Source organism: Meriones unguiculatus, chromosome 2 (genome assembly GCF_030254825.1).
Source record: "Meriones unguiculatus strain TT.TT164.6M chromosome 2, Bangor_MerUng_6.1, whole genome shotgun sequence".
Classification (NCBI taxonomy): domain Eukaryota; kingdom Metazoa; phylum Chordata; class Mammalia; order Rodentia; family Muridae; genus Meriones; species Meriones unguiculatus.
Genome location: NC_083350.1, coordinates 26126646 through 26149237, shown reverse-complemented (window position 1 = coordinate 26149237; position 22592 = coordinate 26126646). Strand labels below are relative to the sequence as shown.

Here is a 22592-nt window from a genome sequence, read left to right as displayed (position 1 = left end):
GGCATAGATATCATTAAGTATTTGTAGAAACATTTATTCTATATTATAAACTAACAAACAAGATCAACACAATTCTTCCAGTCGTAGTATTTGCACAGAATAGCTGCCTTTCCAAATTGTATGACCTGAGGTTTGTTCTCCCACTATTCATGGCCAGATATGGACTTTACTGGACTGTTGGGTATCTTCAGGGTATCAGTCCTTTATTTATTTGATCTATTTTAGATCCAGGAAAATCCTCCCAATTTCTTTTTCCTTTGAAAGTATTCCCATCCTAATAGTGTATTGTTAAACAGTAATAACTACTATGGGACTAAATGGAAAGGTCAGAGGCTAGGTGCTCCAATGAGCTATAGCTACAATGAGTTCACTGTTAGGGACAATTTTGGAATTTTTCATTATATGTTACATCTGAGTTAGTTTCCTTATGTAGTACAGAAATATTATTAACCATCCCAATCTGTAGATTTTTCATATGACTTGACTAAGCATGACTCTAAGGCTTGAACAAAAGAACAAACTTGTTATTGAACATGAGGACTTTCCCCAGGATGCTTGAAGATGTTTAAAACAGCAAGCCACCACTCTGAATGTAGCATCATTGACTTGGGAACACAACTGCTCAAGCCAAAGGCAGAGCTACACCATGCTGTGTATATAACTTCTGATCTATTTAACAAAAACCTCTACTTAATAAAAGCCTCACTCCATGACCTGGGCACTTTCACTTTTATGGGACACTATTTTCTATAACCCAACAGAGTGGATGTCTCCTGTTTACAGTAATCTGCTTTGTTGTTTTTTTGTTTGTTTGTTTTTGCTTTTGTTTTGTTTTTTAATATTGCTTGAGTTGTTTACACATTAAGCCCTAAGTTGATCACAAGACTTGTTTGAGGTGAAACTGTGGGTTAAAGATCCTATAGGAGAAGAAGGAGAACTTTGGGTGAATTAGAGAAGTGAGACTTGAGATTTTGGGTTACCTTAGAACTCAGCTTACTGAAGGCTTTTAGATTCCTTTCTAGGTGTTAGGGGAAAACCAGTAGCCACTTTCAAGCCCTGCTCCTAGTAAACTTTAGGCTGCCTTATTCTTGAAATGCAGTCTTGCTGTAATGCCCAGGCCAGCCTCGAACTTATGAGCCTTTTTGCTCTTGAATGCTGGGATTACTGTGTACCCAAACTCGCTCAGTAGTATCTGCCCTTTATAAATCACTCACCCTAACTCTCAGCCCATTTTAACCATTAGCACTGGTTCTCTTGGCAGAAAAAAAAAAAAAAAAAAAACACGTCATTTCATAATGGGTCTTCCTGGTCCCCAACATATTGCTCAGCCAGGTCCCCTGTTTCTCATGGGCATCTCAGACAACTTTGTCTCCTGTCCTCTTCCCCACTGAAGGGTGCACCTAAGACCAGATTTAGTTCCTCTTGACATCAGCTAGGTTGTAGAGACACAACTCAAAGATCTTTGGTCAGCCCTGGATCTGGGGCCATCACTTCTCTTATTCTGCAACCTTTGTTTCTGCAGATGTGGATGAAATACAGTTAAAGCACTGAAGAGAGAGAATCGACTCTTACTCTCAATTTGAACTAAACCTTAACTACAATCCATGTCTCTTATTGTGCTGCTGTCCTGTCCAATTGGGTCTCTGTGGAGGAGACCTTACCTCTCAGTCACACTGGGTAAGATGAAGAACATCCAGAAGTGAATCCCGAACACGAGAATGACCTGGAAAATGACCTTGCCTAGCACAGTCTTCCTGAGGTAGAGGGCACGGTCCACCACCATGGTTCCAAACTGAATGAGGACCATCACCAGGAATGGCCCCGGGACCTGGTCTTCTGATAGGGAAGAGGTGATATCTGCAGCTGCTGAGTGTTTCTAGGGGAGGACAGAACAGGCTAAGTATGAGTGGCAGTTCCCAAAAATGGAAGTCTGTCATCAGGGAATAAGTGGAAACCCTTGACCCAACCTACCCCAAAAGCCCAAAAACCAAAGACGATGATGATGAAGTCCACAGTGTCTGCCAGGAACATCAGCACATACACGTCAGTCACAGCACTGTAGTCTGGGTGGATGAGGTCATAGAAGAATTGACGAATGGGTACATAGATTTGGAGAGTCCTGCAAGACAAGCCCGCTTGCTTCAGAAGGGCCAGAGGGAACAGTGACTGATACTACCTTCATTCCACTTCTGCTCCTCTCCATGCAGGGCCCACCTTCTTCTATGAGCTTAGGCAGAGTCCTGTGGAGAGACGCTGGCTCAGGAGTAGAGGTGAGTTGATTGTCAAAGCAGTTAGGACCTGAAGGATGCCATGACTCTTCCCTTATCCAAAGCATAGCAGAATGGCCTAAAGCCCTGAAAGCCAGGTGCTGGGATATGGCTGTCTGGGTATGGCTAGTCACTACATGGGAGCCTTGCTGCAGAAATTTCTGTATTGCACCCTTGTCTTACATAAAATTGGGGTGAGACTATGACTGAGGCACAGGGTCTGGGGAGGATAAAGTGAGGGAGCCCACGAGGGTGTTGAGCCCTGGATAGCTAGATCTGAGCATACGTCTCCTGTTTCTTCTGGCTTGAGGTCTTATGCCCACTACGGTGTCTCTCTGCTGTTCTTGGCTTTTCTTTCCTTTCTCTGCCTCAACCACTCTGCCCTGATATCGCTGGCTTGTCCTTCAAGCCTCTACCACATCTTTCACTATGATTTGGGTTCTGCCTTCAAATCAAGTTCCCATTTAACTGCTGCCAGAGCTCCAAGTCTCAGCCTATCTATGTATAGGGCTGGCTCTTGCTTGGTTCACATTACAACCCCAGACATGCCATGCTTTTCTCCATGATGTTGCTTGGGTATTGCCTCTTTGAATCAGCAACAAGTGGGGGGACCTGTGAAGTAGGTTCGGGATCAACTGTGGGACACTGACTAGGCAGCTTGGCCCCCTTGCCGCCAAGCTCCCTCTCTGGAGGAGAAAGGGCACCATGGCTCTCATCCATGTGGACGTCCTTACCCTCTCTGCCTGGCTGGGCTTTCAGAAGCAATACCTGAACGCTTATTAAATGAACCCTTGAATTAATGCACTTACTAACAAATGGTTTCTAAAACAACATAACCATGGTAAAAGAAAACTCCTTCTCAGCTCTTCACCTCTGGTTTACAGGAAGCCATCGTATCAGTTCCCCAACTCCAGAAAAAGCGCACAGCCCAAATGTGTCTACTCACTCACTTCTTTATGGTAAATGCTTTTGCTTTGATTAAATGCTCTTGAAGCTTTTCCATGTAGAGTTCTCTTTTGCTTTTCTGTTTAATGCTCAAAACACTGCTTCCTTTCTGGCTACTGTTTCGGGTGCTCGTGCTGCCTAGAAAGAGAAGAAAAAGGAGAGAAATCACAGGCTGAAGGGCAAACACTGGATGTGCCAGCAGAAATCCGGTTGGGAGGAGGGTGGGCTTTCGCTTAAAACAGAGGATGCAAGGCCCAGAGGACTCAAGGCACGGATTGCTTTAAGAGTCTCTACTGAGTGTTTAGGAAGCTGAGCTCTCTCTGCTGTTAGGAGACTGGACTAGATCTGTGGGTTCACACCTGCTGGTTCTTCTCTGCATGGTTCTGTAGCCTTTGCTCAGAAAGAAACGTGGTAAAATAGTTTTATTCATGATCAGCCATGCTCTGGGTCTCAGCTTTTCCTGATGGGGGTACGAGACTCAGACTTATTTTTATATCCTAATTTCTTCAACTGTAAAACCAATATGACCGAGTCTTCCAGTATCTGACTCAGAAGTAGGTTATGAAGACAAATGAATGAGTACTGGGGAAGCATCAGGCATGAGCCCCATAACTACACAGGCCCAATTATTTCCAAACAGCCCCTGAAGGGATAACTACTTTCTGATCACACTCGCTGTTTAGTAAGAAATTAATAACTAGCTCAGGAAATAACTTCACAGTTTTGTTGAAAGTCCCCAACTGAGGCTGATCCTGGCGGCACAGGCTTGTAAGCATAGCTATCTGGGAGGCTGGAGCTGGAGAATTTGAAAGCTCAAGACCCACCCATGCTACAGAGTGAGTTCAAAGCCAGCCTGTGAAATGAAGGGAGACATACCTCAGAATGAAAACTACAGAAACAGAAAGAGAGAAAGACAGAGCCTAGTGGTAGAGCACTTGCCTAGCATACAATATGAAAAAGATCCTGGCTTCAGTCCCCAGCACCTTACCCTCAATCCCCGTAAAAAAAAAAAAAAAAAAACAAAAAAACAAAAAAAAAAAACTCCACCAGTAAAATCGAATCCACTTTCAAAATCTGTTAAGATTTACAGCACACCCAGCAAAGTTTTTATAGATGATGGGTAAATTGTCATGTGCTTTAAATAAATTAGGCTGTGTGCTACGCGCTTTTCTCTATTACCTGAAATCCTGGTCCCTGAATGGACTCACAAGTACTGAACAAAGATCCAGACTTGGGTCTGTCTGATGTCAGAGCATGTTTCTTCCATGTTACAATATCTTCTCTTGGTAGCACCCAACCACTCCCCTCCCCAGACACAAAGACATCAGAAAAATGAGACTGCATGGGGCTTATTTTAGGTGACATGGACTAGATACCTCTTTTGGACCTATTTGAAGAGAAGCTGGACCTTGGGGAGATCTGGGAGCTGCTGCAGGAGCGTTTCCTCCTGATGGCTGCTGGCTGCTCTGGGAAAGTCACATGCACAGACTCCACAGAGGCAGCCAGGTTGATGGACTTCAGTGAGTCTGAAGAGCCTCTTCTGCCGTGATCCAGAGAGAGCTCGTCGTCAGACTCCTCCTTGTCCGTGCCACTGTCAACAACGTCATCCTCATCCCATAAGCCGTGACACTGAGAAGCAGAGAAGGTGACAGCTGAGGTGAGCGTCTCAGGGGGGCCAACTGGCTGTCTTTCACACAGTATCAATCCCAGCATTCAATCCCCTGACATTGGAAATCCAAGGGAGGCATGTCTAAAGAAGCTTAAACAGAACTGTGGGAGTGTCCTAGGAGAGTGGAGATGGTCGTTGATGAAAAGAGTCTGTATAACTAAAGGTAAAGTTAGGCAGATAGAGCAAGGGTGAAATGATAATTTCTTGATTTGTTAGAGCCTTCTGGTGCTCACAGCTAGCATCAGAACTAGCCTTGGCCCACTTACTAAGCAAAGGTGAACCCAACCTTCGCACCCTACATTACCAGTGTCCCCACTTGGTAGGATGACTCTGTACCTATCCCAGCTCCCATGGTAGGGTAAGCTTTGGCTCACTTAAGACTCAGAACAAAACTGCAAATACTCTACTCAAAATTTGTACAGGAATATAAGGCAAAGATTCTGATGTCTCCTGTAGATCCTGGTTCTTGCTGTAAGAAAATAGGATAAAGAGATGTTAAAGAGGGAAATGATACATAGACCAGGAGGCCAAGAACCCCTTGGTCTTGTGGAGCATGATCCCATGGACTACACATGGCGTATGACAGGCTTCACAGGTGTGTGACATACCGCAGAGAGCTCCTCTCTTGAGCCTCAGATGGTTTGCTTTTATATTTACTCCACAAGGCTTGGCTTGTTTCTCCCTGAGAGTCATAGTTAAGAGGACAAAAAGGCTGAGCAAAGTGTTACATGATTGTCATGTAGGATGCTGAGGCAGGGTAACCACAACTTTGATAACAGCCAGGGCTACATAGTGAGTTCTGGATCAGGTTTGCATGTAGAGCAAGGACCAGTATATATTAAACGCAAACAAACATCAAAGCTCCAAGTTATATTCTAAAAGTGATTTTTCTAAGGACTGATAAAGACATAGTTTGATTAGGTGACATTAGAAAGGGAGTCAAGGTAGAAACAGGAAAAAGCAAGACTGTAACAACAAACACAGTGGCTTGGAAATGCAAGCTGTGCAGTAATATGTACATGGTTCTAGTGGATTGGCCTCTTTCTGTTTTCAGCATGTAGTATGTGGAAAGAAAAACATCCACATGGCTGTTGAAAAGGACAGCAGATGAGAACAAATACAGAGACCCATAGCTAGACATTATGAGTGAGAGAGACCTTGAAACCCACAGCTCTAAACAAGGTGTCTCCATCAAATCCCTCCCCTCAGAGCTCAGGAAACCCCACAGAAGAGGAGGCAGGAGGAGTAGGAGACAAAGGAAAGAGGAAACTAGGAAAACAAGACCTTCCAGAACTGGCCAAAGCTCCTTGGAGCTCACAGAGACTGAAGCAGCAATCACAGGCCTATACAGGTTTGCACTGGGTCCTCTGCATAGATACTGCAGCTTTCAGTTCAGTGCCTTCCCGGGACACCTGAATGTATGAATGAGTGTGTCTGATTCTGTGCCTTCTGTGGGCACTATTTTTATTTTTCTGTTGGCTTGTCTTGTCCAGCTTCAATATGATGGTTTTCATTTTTCTTGTTATATTCTTTATTCTGTAATGTTTTACTGTTATCTCTTAGCAATGTTCTTTTCTAATGTTTCTAATGTGAGACAGAGAGGATGTAGACGGGAGAGGAGGTGGGAAGGAACTGGGAGTAGTCAAGGGTGGAGAAACGGCATCCAGATTTTACTGTATGAGAAAAAAATTTATGTTTAATAACAGGGAATATTTATGTATATATACATATATGTACACATATACATATATATGTAAAATATACCCATATATTTTATGGGTGTGTGTGAGAGTGTGTGTGCATGTAATTGTGTATAAAAGAGAAGAGTAAGAGTGGCTGTGTCTGGGATGCATCGCCTTGTAGCAGTCTTCCTCTGGCTTTGAGAGGGACAGTTTTCTCGAGAGCAAGATTATATAGCATAGTGGCCTGTGGCTCAATCTGAGATGGCCTCTTACTAACAGCTGTAGCTTCATGATAAGAGACTAAGTTGGTAAAGCCTTCTTACTAGGAGATGGACAGAGGTTGTGATGGTGAGGAGAGACAAGGTGTTGTCTCTGAGTGTTCTCTGATGCTCTGACTTAAACCAGTGCCAGAATGATACTCTCCCTCCTTCAAGCAATGCTCTGTAAAGGCTGCCTGATGCCCACACTCTCTGGCGCTGGTGCAGACGGAACTTACCAGTATGGGGCAGTGAACTGATAACACTAGGTACCTTCAGAATGGAGCGGTGGAAGAACAGAGCCAGCAGCTGAATGAGGTCATAAAGAACATAGCCCTCCTTCTTCTCCACTCCTATGATGTTCGGGGGAAAGTAGGGCTTGTCCTTGTGCAGTTCCAACTCCTTATTCCAGGGAAAGAAGCCAAACTGGAAGAAATATTTTACTACAATCGCCACCTACGTATGGATGATAGAAAGAAAAAGTCATCCCTTAGAGGGATAGCAACACACAAGACATCGTGATATAAGAATTAGGGAAACATGCCTGCTGCACAGCTTTGGGGGTAGAAATGCTCGCAATTATGTGCAATAGTGTATTGCTATTATATATGATGATCTCAGAACTACTGGGTTTAAAGTGTTGTATAATTAAAAGTAGTATATTTATATAGAACATAATGCCTTAATCGTAACAGTATACACTTGTGGGGAGTTTGTGAGGCTTGGTCGGTTTGTTTCAGTGTTGAGGGGGATAAAGCTGAGACTGTTATTAGGCCATTAGACAGTATTTTTCCTTTTTCTTGTTTTCTGAGACAGAGCTGTAGCCCATAAACTCCAAAGAGACCCTGATTTTCTGTTTTTGGTACACCTGCCTTTCAAAGTGTTGTGACTACAGGCATGAGCCATCACACCTGGCTTATACAGTGCTGAGGACTGAGGCCAGAGCTTTGGTATCCTAGGCAAGCCCTCCTCAGCTCCATACCAGGAAAGTCTGGTGCTTCAATATGATGGTTTTCATTTTTCTTGTTATATTCTTTATTCTGTAATGTTTTACTGTTATCTCTTAGCAATGTTCTTTTCTAATGTTCTTTTCCTCCACTGTATCTGCTGGAACCACTGAAACAACAGATTTTCCCCTATTTCTTTCATCAGTGGGCAGCATGACTCTAGTATTTCTGCACAAAGCTCAAACTATACAGGAAAAGAATGTCAACTGGATCTCCCATTTACTTTGTTCTGAGATAAAAAAATAAAAAACCCAACTTAAGGAAGAATGTTTTATTTTTAATATTTTAAATTTTATTAATCCCAGCTAAAGCACCGTTCCCAGCCTTCCCAATCCCATCTTCCCTTCCTCTTCTTCTCTTATGTCCCTCCCCCAGTCCAATGATAGGGAAGGTCCTCCTCCCCTTCCATCTGACCCTATTCTATCCTGTCTCATCAGGACTGGCTTCTTTGACTTCCTCTGTGGACTGGTAAGGCTGCTCTACCCTCAGTTCATGTCAGATATGGTCATTGTTACTATTATTGGGGTACCTTCTTGGACACTGAGATGCAATAGCCTACTTCTGTACAGGGGTTCTAAGTTATCTCCATGCATGGTCCTTGGTTGGAGTATCAGTCTCAGAAAAGACCCTTCGTTCTGTTGCTCTCCTTGTGGAGCTCCTGTTCCCTCCAGGTCTTTCTTTCTTTTATTAATTACACTTTATTTGCTTTGTATCCTCCCATAAGCTCCTCCCTCCTCCCCTGCCGATTCCACCTTCCCTCCCCCTTCTTCACTCATGCCCCTCCCCAAGTCCACTGATAGGGGAGGTCCTCCTCTCCTTCCTTCTGATCTTAGTCTATCAGATTTCATCAGGAGTGGCTGCATTGTCATCTTCTGTGGCCTGGTAAGGCTGCTCCCCCCTCAGGGGGAGGTGATCAAAGAGTAGGCCAATCAGATTATGTCAGAGGCAGTCTCTCTTCCCATTACGATGTAATGCACTTGGACACTAAACTGCCATGGGCTACATCTGTGCAGGGGTTCTAAGTTATATCCATGCCTGGTACTTGGTTGGAGTATGAGTCTCTGGGAAGACCCCTGTGTTCAAATTTCTGGTTCTGTTGCTCTCCTTGTGGAGTTCCTGTCCTTTCCAGATCTTACTATTTCCTACTTCTTACATAAGATTCGATGCACACTGCTTCTTTAGTGAGCACTGCACACATCAGCAATAATCACAATTTCAAAGTAAACTTCTCCTTCTGAGTCAGGGAGGGAACTTCGCCTTCATCACAAATGGCACAGCTCTGAACCCTGCAGAAGGAGCCAGGGTAGACCACCCGAGAACCTCTCCGCCCTGCTATGGGCTGGAGTTTTTATGGGACTTTGCAGTCTTCTGTATTTCACAGGAAAGAGGAAAAATGTGACAATGTGTATGTCCAAGCAGGTGCTCTTCTTCCCCTTCATCTGAGGGACACCTGTCCTTCTGGCCATTTATTTAGGTTTTCAAGTGTTTGTGTTGGCATGCATGGAGAGTGATTTTAGGTTTAAAGATGAAAAAAAATACATTTGCCATTGCATCAGACTGTATTCAAGGTGCTTTGCTACATTTTATATTGTTTTGTTTTTTTTTGATACAGGGTTTCTCCATGTAGTCTTGGCTGTCCAGATCTCTTTGTAGACCAGGCTGGCCTTGAACTCACAGAGATCCTCCTGCCTCTGCTCCCCAAGTGCTGCTTTGCCACTTATTTAATTTGGAGTCCATGTGTTAGATATTCAGTGACAGCGGTTAACACAACAGATCTCACAATCAGGCTTCCAAAGCCCTGTCTCCAACCATTTCACAACCTTTGGTCAATTACTGCATCCCATTGAAGCTGTCTCCTCATGTGTTTTAATTGGGAACAACACCAGAAACTACCTTATGAGAGGTGTGAGGCCTGAAAAGATGTACGAAATTTTCAGCACTAGGTCGCTCTTGCTGATAATGAACATCAGTCTAAGCAGCATCACGCAACAGACCGGTTTACCTCAGTATAGACGATGGCCATCATCCAGAAGCGCCGGCTGGGCCTGGGGACAGACAGCATGGCCCAGAGGAAGATTAGGATGGGCAGCAGGAGGGTGATGATGGAGGCAGAGATCATGTGGTTGAGGATGATCACAAAATAGCACACCATTTCTGAGCGGGCTACCAGAGTGTTGTACATGGCATAGAACAGCAGCAAGAACCGGGGCTGGTCCACATAGAATTTCTCCGATTCTTCAAGCTCATCATCACGGAACATCCTGTCAAAATAAGCACAATCAGACACTTGTCTCTACCTTTACCAAACCACTGGCTTCCATTTGTGACGCTCTCTTGTGATGTACATAATCAGTCCATAATCAGCCTCATCTAGGCTGATTGTTATTTGTTTAAAAAGCTTGGGAAGTGTCTGAGATGTTGAAGGCCTTCGTATTTTAGACTATTTGAAATTAGTGTATGCCTTAAACAGACCGTATTTATACAGCCTAAAGATAATTTTACAGAACACTTTGTAATGGTTTTATGTGTGCACAGAGTTTAATGGCATGAATTCATTTATCTCTTGTAGCATGTGGATGCCTTTTGAGCTCTGTTGGATTTCAGAGCATCTTGGGTTTTCAAATTAGGCATGTTCAACCCATCTGAGACTTTATTATAGAAAGAGGTATCAACACAAATGTCACTGGATAGTTTTTTTTTTTTTTTTCTGAGTCTGTCACTCAGTCCCAGGGCCGTCCAGGGGTGTATGTTTGGCTTCTATGTCTAGTACTTTGTGCATACATGACTAGAATACACGATGGTGGTGGTGCCTGGTTAAAGATGGATGCTGGATGGAGGCCTGCTTCCTTCTCTTACTTGTTCATCAGCAGCTCGCTGGCTGTCAGCTCATGAGTCAGGGGTGGTAAGATACTCGACTCCAGCTTGTCCGTACGGCTGTCATCGGGGCTGACCACCATGTGGTTCTTGGCCCCAGCATCATCTTGTGAGGCAAAGGACAGGTGCTCAAAGCTGACAGCCTTGCTGTAGGAGGGCGGGGCCTCCACATCCCCGTCATCTGTGGAGAACTGAGGCAACTCCTCCTCGTCCGGAGTGAGGCTGACCTCCTCTACCCCTGCTTCATACTCAGCCTCATACTCCTCATCTTTTGCATCATGGTGCTCAGCGTCCAGAGCCTCTACCACCTCCTCCTCGGCTTCCGCCTCCACCTCCTCAATGGTTTCCGTCGTCCCTTGGCGTGAATACAGCATGGTGCACTGCGTGGGCTCGCTGTTAGAAGAGGAGATGGGCGTAGTCTTAGCATTTATACCAGCTTGGAACTTGTCCCAATTCTTACAACACCACCTCAGAGCTCCTAAGTGAAAAACTTCAAGCACGTGAGAAAAGGAAGTCCCCCTCCCTTTTTGTGTATCCCACCTGCTTTGTCCCTTCCAGAAATTCACTCCCCCCCCCAGTCTGCAGAAACTGCAAGCAGTAGCCTTCCAGATGCAAAAGTAGACAGTGAGCGTTGCATCCTTCCAAACCATAGCAAGTGATACACGCCTCGCAAGGAGCACCCCGTCTATGCAGAGAAGTTTTTAAAAATCAGTGTTCTCAGCCATGAGCTCCAGGTTCATGTCCAAATCAGCACATGTTTAGCACAGCATACCTACCGCCATCACTCCTTAAAGAAGAGAGCATACGGAAAGAAGAAGCCATGCTTGGTGGGTCCACAGGTTTTGGACCAAGATGGGGTCTACTCTTAGTCCTGCACAAGGAAGGACTGTCCAGTCCCATTGAGGATGACAGAATCCATCAGACACTGGCTGGACTCAACAAGCACATGCTTTAAAAATGCCCCTCCTTTAATGTTTATCTCTTCCGTCCTTTCTTTTCCTTTGTCTCTTTCTTATTGGTATCAGTACCTTTCCCACTGAACTCTTACCTTCTCTCCTGTTCTCAGACATTTCTCTTGAGTTCTTGGTCTTGCACCTGGGGCCGCCTATTACTGTCTCTTACCATCACCTTCTCAGCTGCTTGCTTTATTTCAATGATTTTTTTTTCTATTTTCACACCCCCCAAAACTTTTCTTTCCTTCCTTTCTTCCTTTTTTAAAAAATACATTTTTTCTACAGCTTCCTCTATGTAAGTGTCCCTACTTTTATCATTAGTCCCTACTTTATTTCCCTGTGCCTTTTCTCTAATGCTCCTCATTTCATTTCTAGCTTCCTCCTAGCTTTCCTGTCAGGCCCATGCAAGAAAGGTTCGAACTGAAAATAAAGCAGCCATATTGCATTCATTGCATGCTGAAACTCATAGCATGCTTTTTCTTAACTGCTTGGCTCCTGAAGAAGAGACAGGTATTTAAGATCTGGGGGATGCAGGAGGGCCACATGTCAGATGTGGAAATACATACTACTGTCTGAGTGGCATATGTGAGCAAGTAGCATCCACAAACATACAGATTCTCAAATGCGGGATGCTGGTGTAGACATGTCAAGGAGTGATGAATGAATGGGTGACACACCTTCTGTGACATCTTGTAACTGAAAAATGATGGATGATCTTGCAGGCACTGAACACGCCCAGGACTTAGGTCTTAAGTTTGTAGCTCCCTACAGAAGCCTCTGAGAATGATAGCCCTCACCAAAGTTTTGCTAAGACTCATCTCAGTTAACACAGAGCCTCCTGGGACACCATTGAATTAACCAACAATGTAGGGAATGTTCAAGTCATGGAAGTCAAATGTATATTAGGTCTAACTTCCAATATGGCTGTAAGTGATGATAAGCATAGTCTCCAAGGTATGGGGGTCACCGGAGGTCCTTAAAGACCAAGGTGGAAAAATATAACAAGCTTGCACCAGAAAGAGGATGCCTCAGAAGGCAAAGCATCTTCCTATGCCAGGCCCTAATGGACAGTATTTCAGCATTAATGTAGGCAACTGCAAGCGAAAGGAAGACACCACCTCTGTTGTGGCCAGAATGGAGTTGGCTTTGGCTCGGGTTATTTTCATGCTATGAGGAATACATGTGGCTAGAGTCCGTTGGAATGGCTATAAGATTTGGGGTGTGGGGGAAGGGCTTTGTGGTTCTATGCAGTTAATTTAATTTCTAACTGAATATTGCTTTCTGGCAGGATCTAATGTAGAAACTTAATCCCAGAATAATTGTTTCCAAACAAGGCAGATAGTAATCCACAAAGATGATATATGTTTTTACATAGCATTCTTTTCAAAAGCTGATGGTAAAATAGGTTCAATTTTCCTGTAAGATATGCATGCCAAGTACAGACATTTATTTTGCTTTAACTGAAAATAGATATTGGACAGATTTTCCTAATGTGTACATATCTATGTATATATTATATGTCTTTGAAAATGAAAAGTGGAAAGTATTTTTAAAATGGAAGGCAATGTTGCCAATTAGAATTTTTAAGCAATTGCTAACAGACAAAGCAAAAGGTACAGTAAGTTCATGGAGCATTGTCTTGGAAACAATTATGTCATAGAAAGGGCTATGGTTATGCATTTTTTTTAGTCATGCAAATTCTTAAAAATCAAAGCAAACAAAGAAAAATGACATTCATCCTTATATTTGCCATGGCATCCTCGGGGAAGGGACAGAAGAGTACAGAATGAAGCATGCATGAGTTAAGCACCTTGATACTACACTGCCACTGTCAGCTGATGAAGAAGACATGTCCATGCTGACCATTTTACGGAGCCTAGGCCGAGCGCGCTCGCTTGTTTTAGGAACAGGGTCTTGTCCATCTAAATCATCAAGGGTGGACTGCCTTGAGATCAGCAGGGTTGCTTCAGTGTAGCAGCTAGCAGCGCATACAGAAACACAGAGTTAAAACCCAGTGGTACACCGAGTCACACAGGGCCGACTAACCAACACCCCGCCATGCGGCACCCACACAACAATAGCACTACCGACAGGATGACCACAGCAGCAGGGGCTCCAGGACAGGGGAGGACCTGTTTGGCAGGATAAATAAACAGAAGAAACTGGAGTTGGAAAAAAAAATGTACCGACTAGAGCTAAGCTTTCAAATGGCACTCTCCGGGTGAGACACTAAACAGAGTAACGATGAGACCCAGGAGTCATCTCACAAAGTTAATCTCCCTGCAGCTTTGCGATGCAATCGGCTCTTTCGTGACTGAAGAAAGTCTTTCTTTGGGATTGCAAGCCCAAGTCCACAGAGAGCATTTCTCAATTCAATTGCATGAACAGATATAACTGCTGGTATGCTTTCAAGAAAAGATTTTAGTTTTATTACAGTCTTCAAAATGAGAGCCAGAAGCTCAGGAGTGCCTTCACGCACTGAATCACATTCTTCCACCTCGCTTTCTGAGTCAGGTGGACTAAGCCGAACAAGATTCCTTTTGTGTAGAAGAGAGGCTGATCTGATATGTGACTAGGTATCAACCAACATAAAGAAATAAAATGATACGAAGAACAACTAAGGAATTCTCACAATGCCAGACACATTTTTATCTGTCAGTGTTTTTGTTTTAACTAATTTCTCTTACAGATCATGCTTCACGTTTTGGTGGGTGCCTGGAGGGAGAGAACCCATTAGCTAAATTCCTCATTTCCTGGTGGTACCCAAAGATGCTGAGATGCCTCCACTGCAGGGGCGCCGCAACGTCTCAGGTGGCAGATTTCAAACGACAGCCACCCCTTTACACTGAGCAGACCCTCAGAACGCAGTTAACATTCCCAGCAAAGTGAGCAATGCTTGGCTAAGTCACACACCTGTGTTTTGAGGAACCGTTTGAAGTTGGCTTTAAACCATTTCCATCAAAGGAAATCTGCATTTATTTGCTAGGTTCCCATTCTGACTCCATCTACTGTTTTCTTAAGTGAAAAATACATGACAGGACGGACGTTGGGGCAAAAGCTATAAAGGAAACAGGCCACAGTTGCTCTTGCTAAAGGAGGGTGGCCATATGGTCTCCAGACCTGCCTGCCCCAGATTTGCAGGTGTCTAAGGAATCTTGTTGGTGATGCGCTCCCTCTCCCCAGTGCATGGTCTCTTGAAGACCTTAATGGAGGTGGGTTTCTGTCTGAAGACCCTGGGAGTGTCACTCAGCCACTAGGAAGGGCAATTTTGTTGGTTCACGAATTTCTCACAAAGTGAACTTAACATTGCCATTTACCTCAGGGTTAAAAATGAAAATCAAAATACATTACAGAGTACTAATAATGGTTTTGGCTTCTCGTGTATTTACTGATTGACAGTTTTAGAATTTTGCAAATATTTTAACATCGTTTTCTAAAAAAAAAATCAACATATAAATATGATTATATCATGACTCACAAATTTTTGTTCTGGTCCTGGTTTTTTATGTAGGTCATATTTAAAGGCAGTTGTTTGGTTTTGTCTAAACTGGCCTTTTTCTGCTATAACCTCCTGGTGTTGATTTATAATTATTCAGTTTCTTAGTTGGACATATTATAAATTTTCATGTACTTAAAAACCACTTGTATAGGAACCATGTCTGAAAGTATATTTATTTTTACTTTATATTTTAATAATCTTGTAATTCCATTTTTAGAGTTTAGCTCTAAAGCAGCTGTCCTAAAACAGGCCTGTGTCTGATGTTAAGGAAGTCTATGAGGACTCTTAAGTTTTATGGAAAGATGTGTTTGTGAATATCCTTCTGGGAGATGACAGATAACTTCTTCACATTTCAAAAGATGTTAACATCATTATCTATTTCCCTTTTCGGTTGTCAGACTTTGGGATCCAGGTAACAAAAGACATCTCCTTATTAGGAAATAAAGCACGGGAGGAGGTAAAGAGGAGACACTGAGAAAACACCACAAATGACATTAAGTGACCACATATCTTGGCAAAGAAAAAAAATCAAGAGATATAATAATTAGTTATATACTGTATGTGTATATTATTATATTCTTCACTGTACGAGAGGGAATAATTGCAGTTAAATGTGAGTGTGACTTTTGCACAAGTGAATCACATTGGTCTGAAATGTTTTTTTTGGGGGGATTAAAAGCAGTAAAAATATATAGTTTGTATTAGACCCACAATTGCAGGACAGTGTGGTCTGGAGCTGAGGAACACTTGCAAGCATTATGAAAAATGACGGCATGGAGGATGACTGAAGACGAATGGTATGCCATCTGGGAATGTCTCTAGAGAATCTCAGTGTTCTTCTTGCCTCTGTGTTCTTCTCATCTACTATTCTTTTTTTTTTTAATGGTTGTTTGGTTATCATTTGCTTCTAAAGTAGGAGTATTTGGAAACAAAGATACTTTTACTCACCTTCATTCACCTCCATGTAGGAAGCAGCATCAGTCAACACTGAGAATGTCCAGGGCATCCAGACATGCCTACCTCCTCCACCTCACCCCTGCCAAGCTGCACACATCTGCACATCTGCCCTCTACTCCTCACCTGGCTTCATCATTGCTGCTATTATTACGGTAGTGGGGATTGCACCTGGCTCCCTCACAAAACCCACCTGAGCTGTATCTCTAAACCATGTCTTTAGCTCACCCTTCCCTGATGAAGGGAGGAGCTACTGTGAGCTAGACTGAAATAGGTAAGCATTTAAGAAAAGTGGGGGTAAGATGGAGCTTTAACTCATGACATAGAAATTAATCAGAGAGGGATGATTGCATTTAGATGCTGTGATTTATAGATGTAAAGAAGCTTGTTGGAACAAGATTACAGAAGAGGACTTACAGCTTCCACCCAGGACAGAAATTATGGTTGACAAAAAAATGTCTGACTGAACTGGGAGACAGACATGGAGTTTTTGCTTCAGCCAAACCCATGAGGGAAGAGGAGTAAAGTTTCCCTTTCACAGAGACCATGGGATGGTCTCACGAATCATGCAGAGTGCTAGGAATCAGGTGACAGCCATCATCAGCATTTCTCTTTATAGCTGTTGCTATACTAGTAGTTTCAGAAAATGTCTGAGAAAAGTGCAAAAGTATGGGTAGAAAGAGGATGGAAAATAAATTTTACCACTATGGCAGTTTTTCTCTAACAATTTTTTATCCTAGAAGTAAAAAGCACCTTAAACATCTGCTCAATTAGGAAATGTTTCACATTGACACCCTAAGAGGAGCCTGGCCCAGATCCTTCCTCTTTGGATGAAGTTATATTAGCTGAAATATTTGTGATTTCAAGGCTTAAAAATAAGTGGAGTAGTCACAAGTTAAGAAAAATATCATCCTTTTATTATTCCTGAAAAGATCTTAAAAGACTATCTATTTGGGAATAAGTATATCCATAAACAGTTTTATCTACACAAAGTCAACATATTTTAAAACTTGAGTTTTTACATATTACATAAGCATATATAATATGTGCTTATATGTGAATATGTGTGTGTGTGTGTGTTTGTATGTGTGTGGTAAATAGAAAATTCTTTTTCCATACCAATAAAATTGGATCTGTGTCAAAGGCAAATATGGTAGATGGCTGTTTTGAGTTTCTTTAATTGGTCAACTCAAAGACAACAATTCATGAACAGATATGAAATTATACTTCCAGGTAAGAAATTGTCTATTTAACCACTTCTCTCCAATGAGTACAATTTTGATTTTCAGTTTTGCTTTATCAATCTCTGGTTCTGATGATTACACCTTGGGCCTCACATGGGCTAGACAAGTGAGTGGCCAATGGAGCTACATCCACAGTCCCTTTGATTTCTAATTTCTATTTTTGAGTTTGGTATCAATAAAGTGATATCCTTCCTACTTCCTTTCATCCGGAATGAAATGTAGTCAACATTTTTGAAGGAAAAAATATGATCAGCAGCCACACTGTGCCTACTGGGTGTGTGAGTCTGGGCTACCTAGAGGGTCTACTGTGCTCCACTACAGCAGGCAGAGGAGGCACTAGCCTTGTATCAGAGAGCCTTCTCAGGAGGGAATCATTTGTGCGGTGACCCTTGTTTCTATCTGTTTGTTCTAGAATTGAGTTCAAGGCTTGCCCTAGAATAAGGGGGAATAGCACAATTTTTTAAGATGTTTGATGAAAAAAAAAATACACAGTTATCCTCAGAGATGCAGTTCTGGGCCTATAAGAGAGCTGCATGGTGTAGCTCAACCAGTCAGATGGCCGCTCTGGGCACTGCCAGTTTTCTTCCTAAGGCAGTGACTTGGGCTTAGCCAGCTCTATGCAATGGGCAACAGTGATTCTAGAACGCCATGGCACAGGGACTCCTAAGGTTTTTTAGGGTAGACAGTACACTTGTCTGGGAACAATGGAGAGATAGCAAGAGGCAGTGTAACTACTGTTAGTTCTGAGTCCCCTGTTGTCCTGCTGTGAGCAATGCATGTGTGACCATAAACCTAGAGAAGAGGGAGGCTGACAGAATTGTTTCTGAAACTTTTATTCTAAAACTTGAAGTAACAGTTACAAAAGGAAAAGATGAGTGCTATCAACAGAAGGTAGAAGATACTAGAAGAGAAGATATCTTGTGGAGCAGCCATTTTGAAGGACAGCAAACATGTAGCCCCTACATAAATAGTGATGAGTAAAAGCCAAATGGGAGGGACTGTTTTTATTCACCTGAATCTCATAATTATTTATGTTGTGCCAGCAATGTATGTGAGTGCTGTGAGCTGTTCACTGTTGGTATCTACTGTTATCCAGTTCGGTCTATGCTGGGACAATATTCCTTCCACATTGCTGTATGGGTCTGCAGGTCCTCGGATACCACCCATGCATTTGGTTAACTCGCACCTCATGAATTCACTTCTCACGTTTGCTGACATCTATCTCATTCACTTTGTCAAAAACAAACCCGTTGTTTAGAAAGTAAAATACCTGGAGATACTGTCATGGGAATCTAAGCTATCCATTCTGTGAGCGGCCTGGGCCCTGGAACCAGCTCCAGGATGCTCATCGATTGTGTCCAGTCCTGATTCTCTGGAAAGGTTCATGATGTGGTTCTGGTAGTACATGTGGATGCTTTCCCGTGTTGGAACGTTGCCCTGTAGAAAGGGGGAACAGCACAATGGTTCTCATGAAAGCACCTGTTTGAACAGTGCCAACAGTTCTCAGTACTGACAACTCTTGGCACTTGCATACATCTGTGGCAAGAATTTATAAGATTCTAGTTAACTTAAGGATTAATGTCAGGCGATTTATGGTCATCAGTGTTAGTCAATATTGCCAGCTGTGATGGCTGATCTTCACTGTCGACCTGACTGGACTCAGAACCACTTAGGAAACATGTCTTGGCATGTCTCCAGGAGCATTTAATAGAAAGGTTTAGCTGAGGAAAATGAACCAGTTGTTAATGTTGGCAACATCATCCCATGGACTGGAATTCTGGACTGAATAAAAAGTGAAAATAGGGGAATCCAGCCATGCTGGATAAGTTTTATGTCAATTTGACATAGAGAAAGTCATCTGAGAGGAGGGAACCTCTATTAAGAAAATGGCTCCATAAGATTGGGATCTACAAAGCATTATCTTAATTACTGATTGGGCCAAGCTCATTGTGGGTGGTACCACACCTGGGTTAGTGTTCGTGGGTTCTATGAGAGGCAGGTTGCACAAGCCAGATGGTGCAAGTCAGTAAGCAGCACCTCTGCATCAGCTCCTGCATCCAGGATCCTGCCCTGTTTGAGTTCCCGTCTTGACTTCCTTTGCTAATGAACAATGATGTGGAAGTGTAAGCCAAATAACCACCACCCTCTAAGTTGCTTTTGGTCATGGTATTTCAAATGTACATTTAAATACAATCTATATACAATATATAACATTTGTATATTTTGTTAGATCTCCTTATATCCTATTTTTTTCTGGAGTTTTCAGATCAAGATTTCCAGATTAAAACTATAATTCTTCATGGGGTACAGTAAACCTATAAACTCTGATGGAAGAGAGAAAGTGAATAAACTGTGGATTTCCTAAGGACTTGTGCCATGTGTGTGAGTGTGTGTGTGTGTGTGTGTGTGTGTGTGTGTGTGTGATTTATCAGTATGGCATAGACCTCACTACACACAGAACAAAGTGGTTATGTAATTGCTGCCCAGGAGGATAGAATTTTATTTTAGAGTTTTAGATAAGGTTGTCTTAGGTTTCTTTTGCTGTGATACTCATCAAGTCTAAAAGCAAGTTGGTGGGAAATAATTTATTTAATTTTACATTTTGTAATCCATCAGTAAGGGAGGCCACAGTGGGAGATCAGGGCAGGAATTTGGAGGTAAGAACTGAAGCAGAGACCATGGAGGAATGCTGCTTACTGGCTTGCTTGCTCCCCATGTCTTGTTCAGTCTTCTTTCTTACACCACTTAGGATCATCTGCCTGAGGTTAAAATTACCCCAGTGTGATGTGATGTGACCCTCCCATATCAATGCCTTACTGACTTGCCTACTGGCATTCTAATGGAGGCATTTTCTCATTTGAGTTCCTCTACTCAAATGGCTCCAACTTGTACCAAGTTGGGGAAAACAAAACAATCAACGGCAACAACAAAACAACTAAGGAGAACACAGGTTGATGATCTGATCTCCAAATGCCTCGTGTTTGAAATCCCTTGAGTGCTGATATGATGCCAACAAGTGGGAAATTCTACACAAGCACTCCTGTATAGCAACAGTTAAAACACAAGCACATTCAAAATATAGTCTAAGAAACAACTTTCAGGCCACAAAAATAATGAAACAGAAATAAAATTTCAGGTTTAAATTTGGGTTCAGTCCCCCAAGGTATTTCATTATGTAGGTGAAAATATTTTGTAACCCCAAACCAAAACTGGAAATTTGAAACTCCTCCAGCCCCATGCGTTTTGGGCTGGGATGTACAATCCATGTGGACTTGGTAGCATTTTGAACATAACAAGTAGCAAAAGGAAGGCTGCTGACAGCATTACCTTCTTAATCTCTCGGGTTAGCATGCACCTTTCAATCCTCAGAACTGTGGATATGTCGATATGTTCCCTTGAGATGGAGTTGAGCCAAGTGGTGAAACTGTCCACCGTGGCCAGGAATAGGACCCAGGTGAACTTCAGAATATTAAATATCCTCTTGATGATATTATCTAGGCAGAAGAAGCATGTCACAGTTTCAAGGGCGCACCACCAAGAGCTGTGCTGTTGTGTACAATGTGAGGTACAATACATCCAGATCTGGATTTTGCTGGGTGTCCCTAATGGGGTCTGGCTCCTCACCCTGAGAGACACAGAAGGGGACTGAGCGCCAAATACTTGTGTAGCTCTCTCCACACACAGTGGCAGAACTAAGCCAGACTTAGGTGGGATTTGTCATGTCAGCCATAACACGTTTCAACACGATTCCTCAGGATCCTTAGAGACTGACAGAACCCCTAAAGACATGAAGCTCTATGGATGATCAAGTCCCTTACACATGTGAAATTGTAGCTATATGTATAGAATTTCTACATACCTTCCCTCATAGTTTGGGACATCTCAAGATTAATGCTTGCTACTAGGAGCAATCTATGAAAGTGGTTGCTACACTCTGTTATTATATTTTATCTATCTATCTATCTATCTATCTATCTATCTATCTATCTATCTATCTATCTATTTTATTCTCTGTGTATCCTTGGCTGTCCTGGACTCATTTTATGGCCCAGGCTAGCCTCGAACTCAGAGAAATCCCCTTGCTTCCATCTCCATGGATGCTGGGACTACAGGTGTGCACCACCACGCCTGGCTTATAGTCTGTTACTTAGAGGAAGACAGGGGGACAAAAAGGTCTATATGTACTCAGTGAGACACACTTTTTCTTTCCTAGAACATTTTGGTATGTGGTTGGATGAACCTGTGGCAAGTGGAATCTATCTGTTTAGAGGCTTCACTGTAAGGGGCTTAGTGAAAACAAAGATTGCAACTCAAAGGTGCACCTCGTATTGACTCAAGAATAGGAATGGTCTGTGCCTGCCTCATGGGAGTCCTTTAATGCCTTTCTACAGTTATATTTGGGATTATTGGTGGGACCTGTTTATTACCCTTGTTTTTGTATTCTGGCAAGCCATCTCATCTTTTGCAGAGCGAATTTCTGCTCATATGCTTCTGCTCCATCTTCCTTACACAATTAGATGGGATTTTGTGTCAAGGACACATCTCTTCCCATGGGATTCATCAGCTCCAGTCAGCAGAAGCCCTGGGATTGCCAGTGTGAGTTTTATCCTTGACTGTAGCTGTGATTGGCAGCGCTGGAGAGCTGTCACATAGCAGCTCCGCTCAGAGACCAGTTGTGCTCACAATGCTGCCAGCATGTGCACACACCATCTCCTAGAACTCCCTTGAGGCTATTCTTAAGACCACTGAATGCTCAAAAAGATAGGAGGAGGCTTCGCAACAGGTGACCTCACTCTTTGAAGCGTCATTCAGCTTTAAAAACAATAACAACCCAAGAACATTCTGTCACTGGGAGTGACATGGAGGACTGTAGAAGACACTGTTGCACTAAGCAAGCCAGGTGTGGAAAATTATGTGCCAGATGATATCATTTATGTTTTGAATCTGAACTAGTGATACGCACAGAAACAGAGCAGAGCTGTGGCACAAGGCCAATGAAGAGAAAGGCCAGGAAGAAGGTAGTGATCAAGGCAATCTTGCAGTTACATGGGAGGGTCATGTCTGTTGATCTACAGATGGTAGGGGGATGGTAATTATTGATTCTCTATTATGCTGGGACTTGCCAACAAGCAGACATAAGGTTCTCTACTTGTGGTAGGGAGGTGGACAGGCAGGTTTATCTGCTGGGCTGCAGCAGTCACTTTGCTATGTACAGGTATAATGAAACATGTGTTGTATATC

General features: G+C 42.9%; 1 protein-coding gene across 4 annotated transcripts in view; it reads right to left on the bottom strand.

Moving 5' to 3' along the window:
* Piezo2 (piezo type mechanosensitive ion channel component 2) overlaps positions 1-22592 on the bottom strand; it is a 358636-nt gene that overhangs the window by 17051 nt on the left and 318993 nt on the right. For 2 of the 4 annotated variants that reach the window (XM_060377179.1, XM_060377180.1), the window contains 10 exons: positions 20679-20845; positions 18622-18788; positions 13465-13632; positions 10684-11094; positions 9830-10088; positions 7094-7276; positions 4589-4841; positions 3218-3350; positions 1972-2119; positions 1662-1876 (listed from right to left, as the gene is read on the bottom strand). In XM_060377179.1, the coding sequence (XP_060233162.1) occupies positions 1662-1876; positions 1972-2119; positions 3218-3350; positions 4589-4841; positions 7094-7276; positions 9830-10088; positions 10684-11094; positions 13465-13632; positions 18622-18788; positions 20679-20845 (2104 nt within the window). The remainder of the gene's footprint in view (positions 1-1661; positions 1877-1971; positions 2120-3217; positions 3351-4588; positions 4842-7093; positions 7277-9829; positions 10089-10683; positions 11095-13464; positions 13633-18621; positions 18789-20678; positions 20846-22592) is intronic. The other 2 variants (XM_060377181.1, XM_060377182.1) reach the window with 1 other exon arrangement.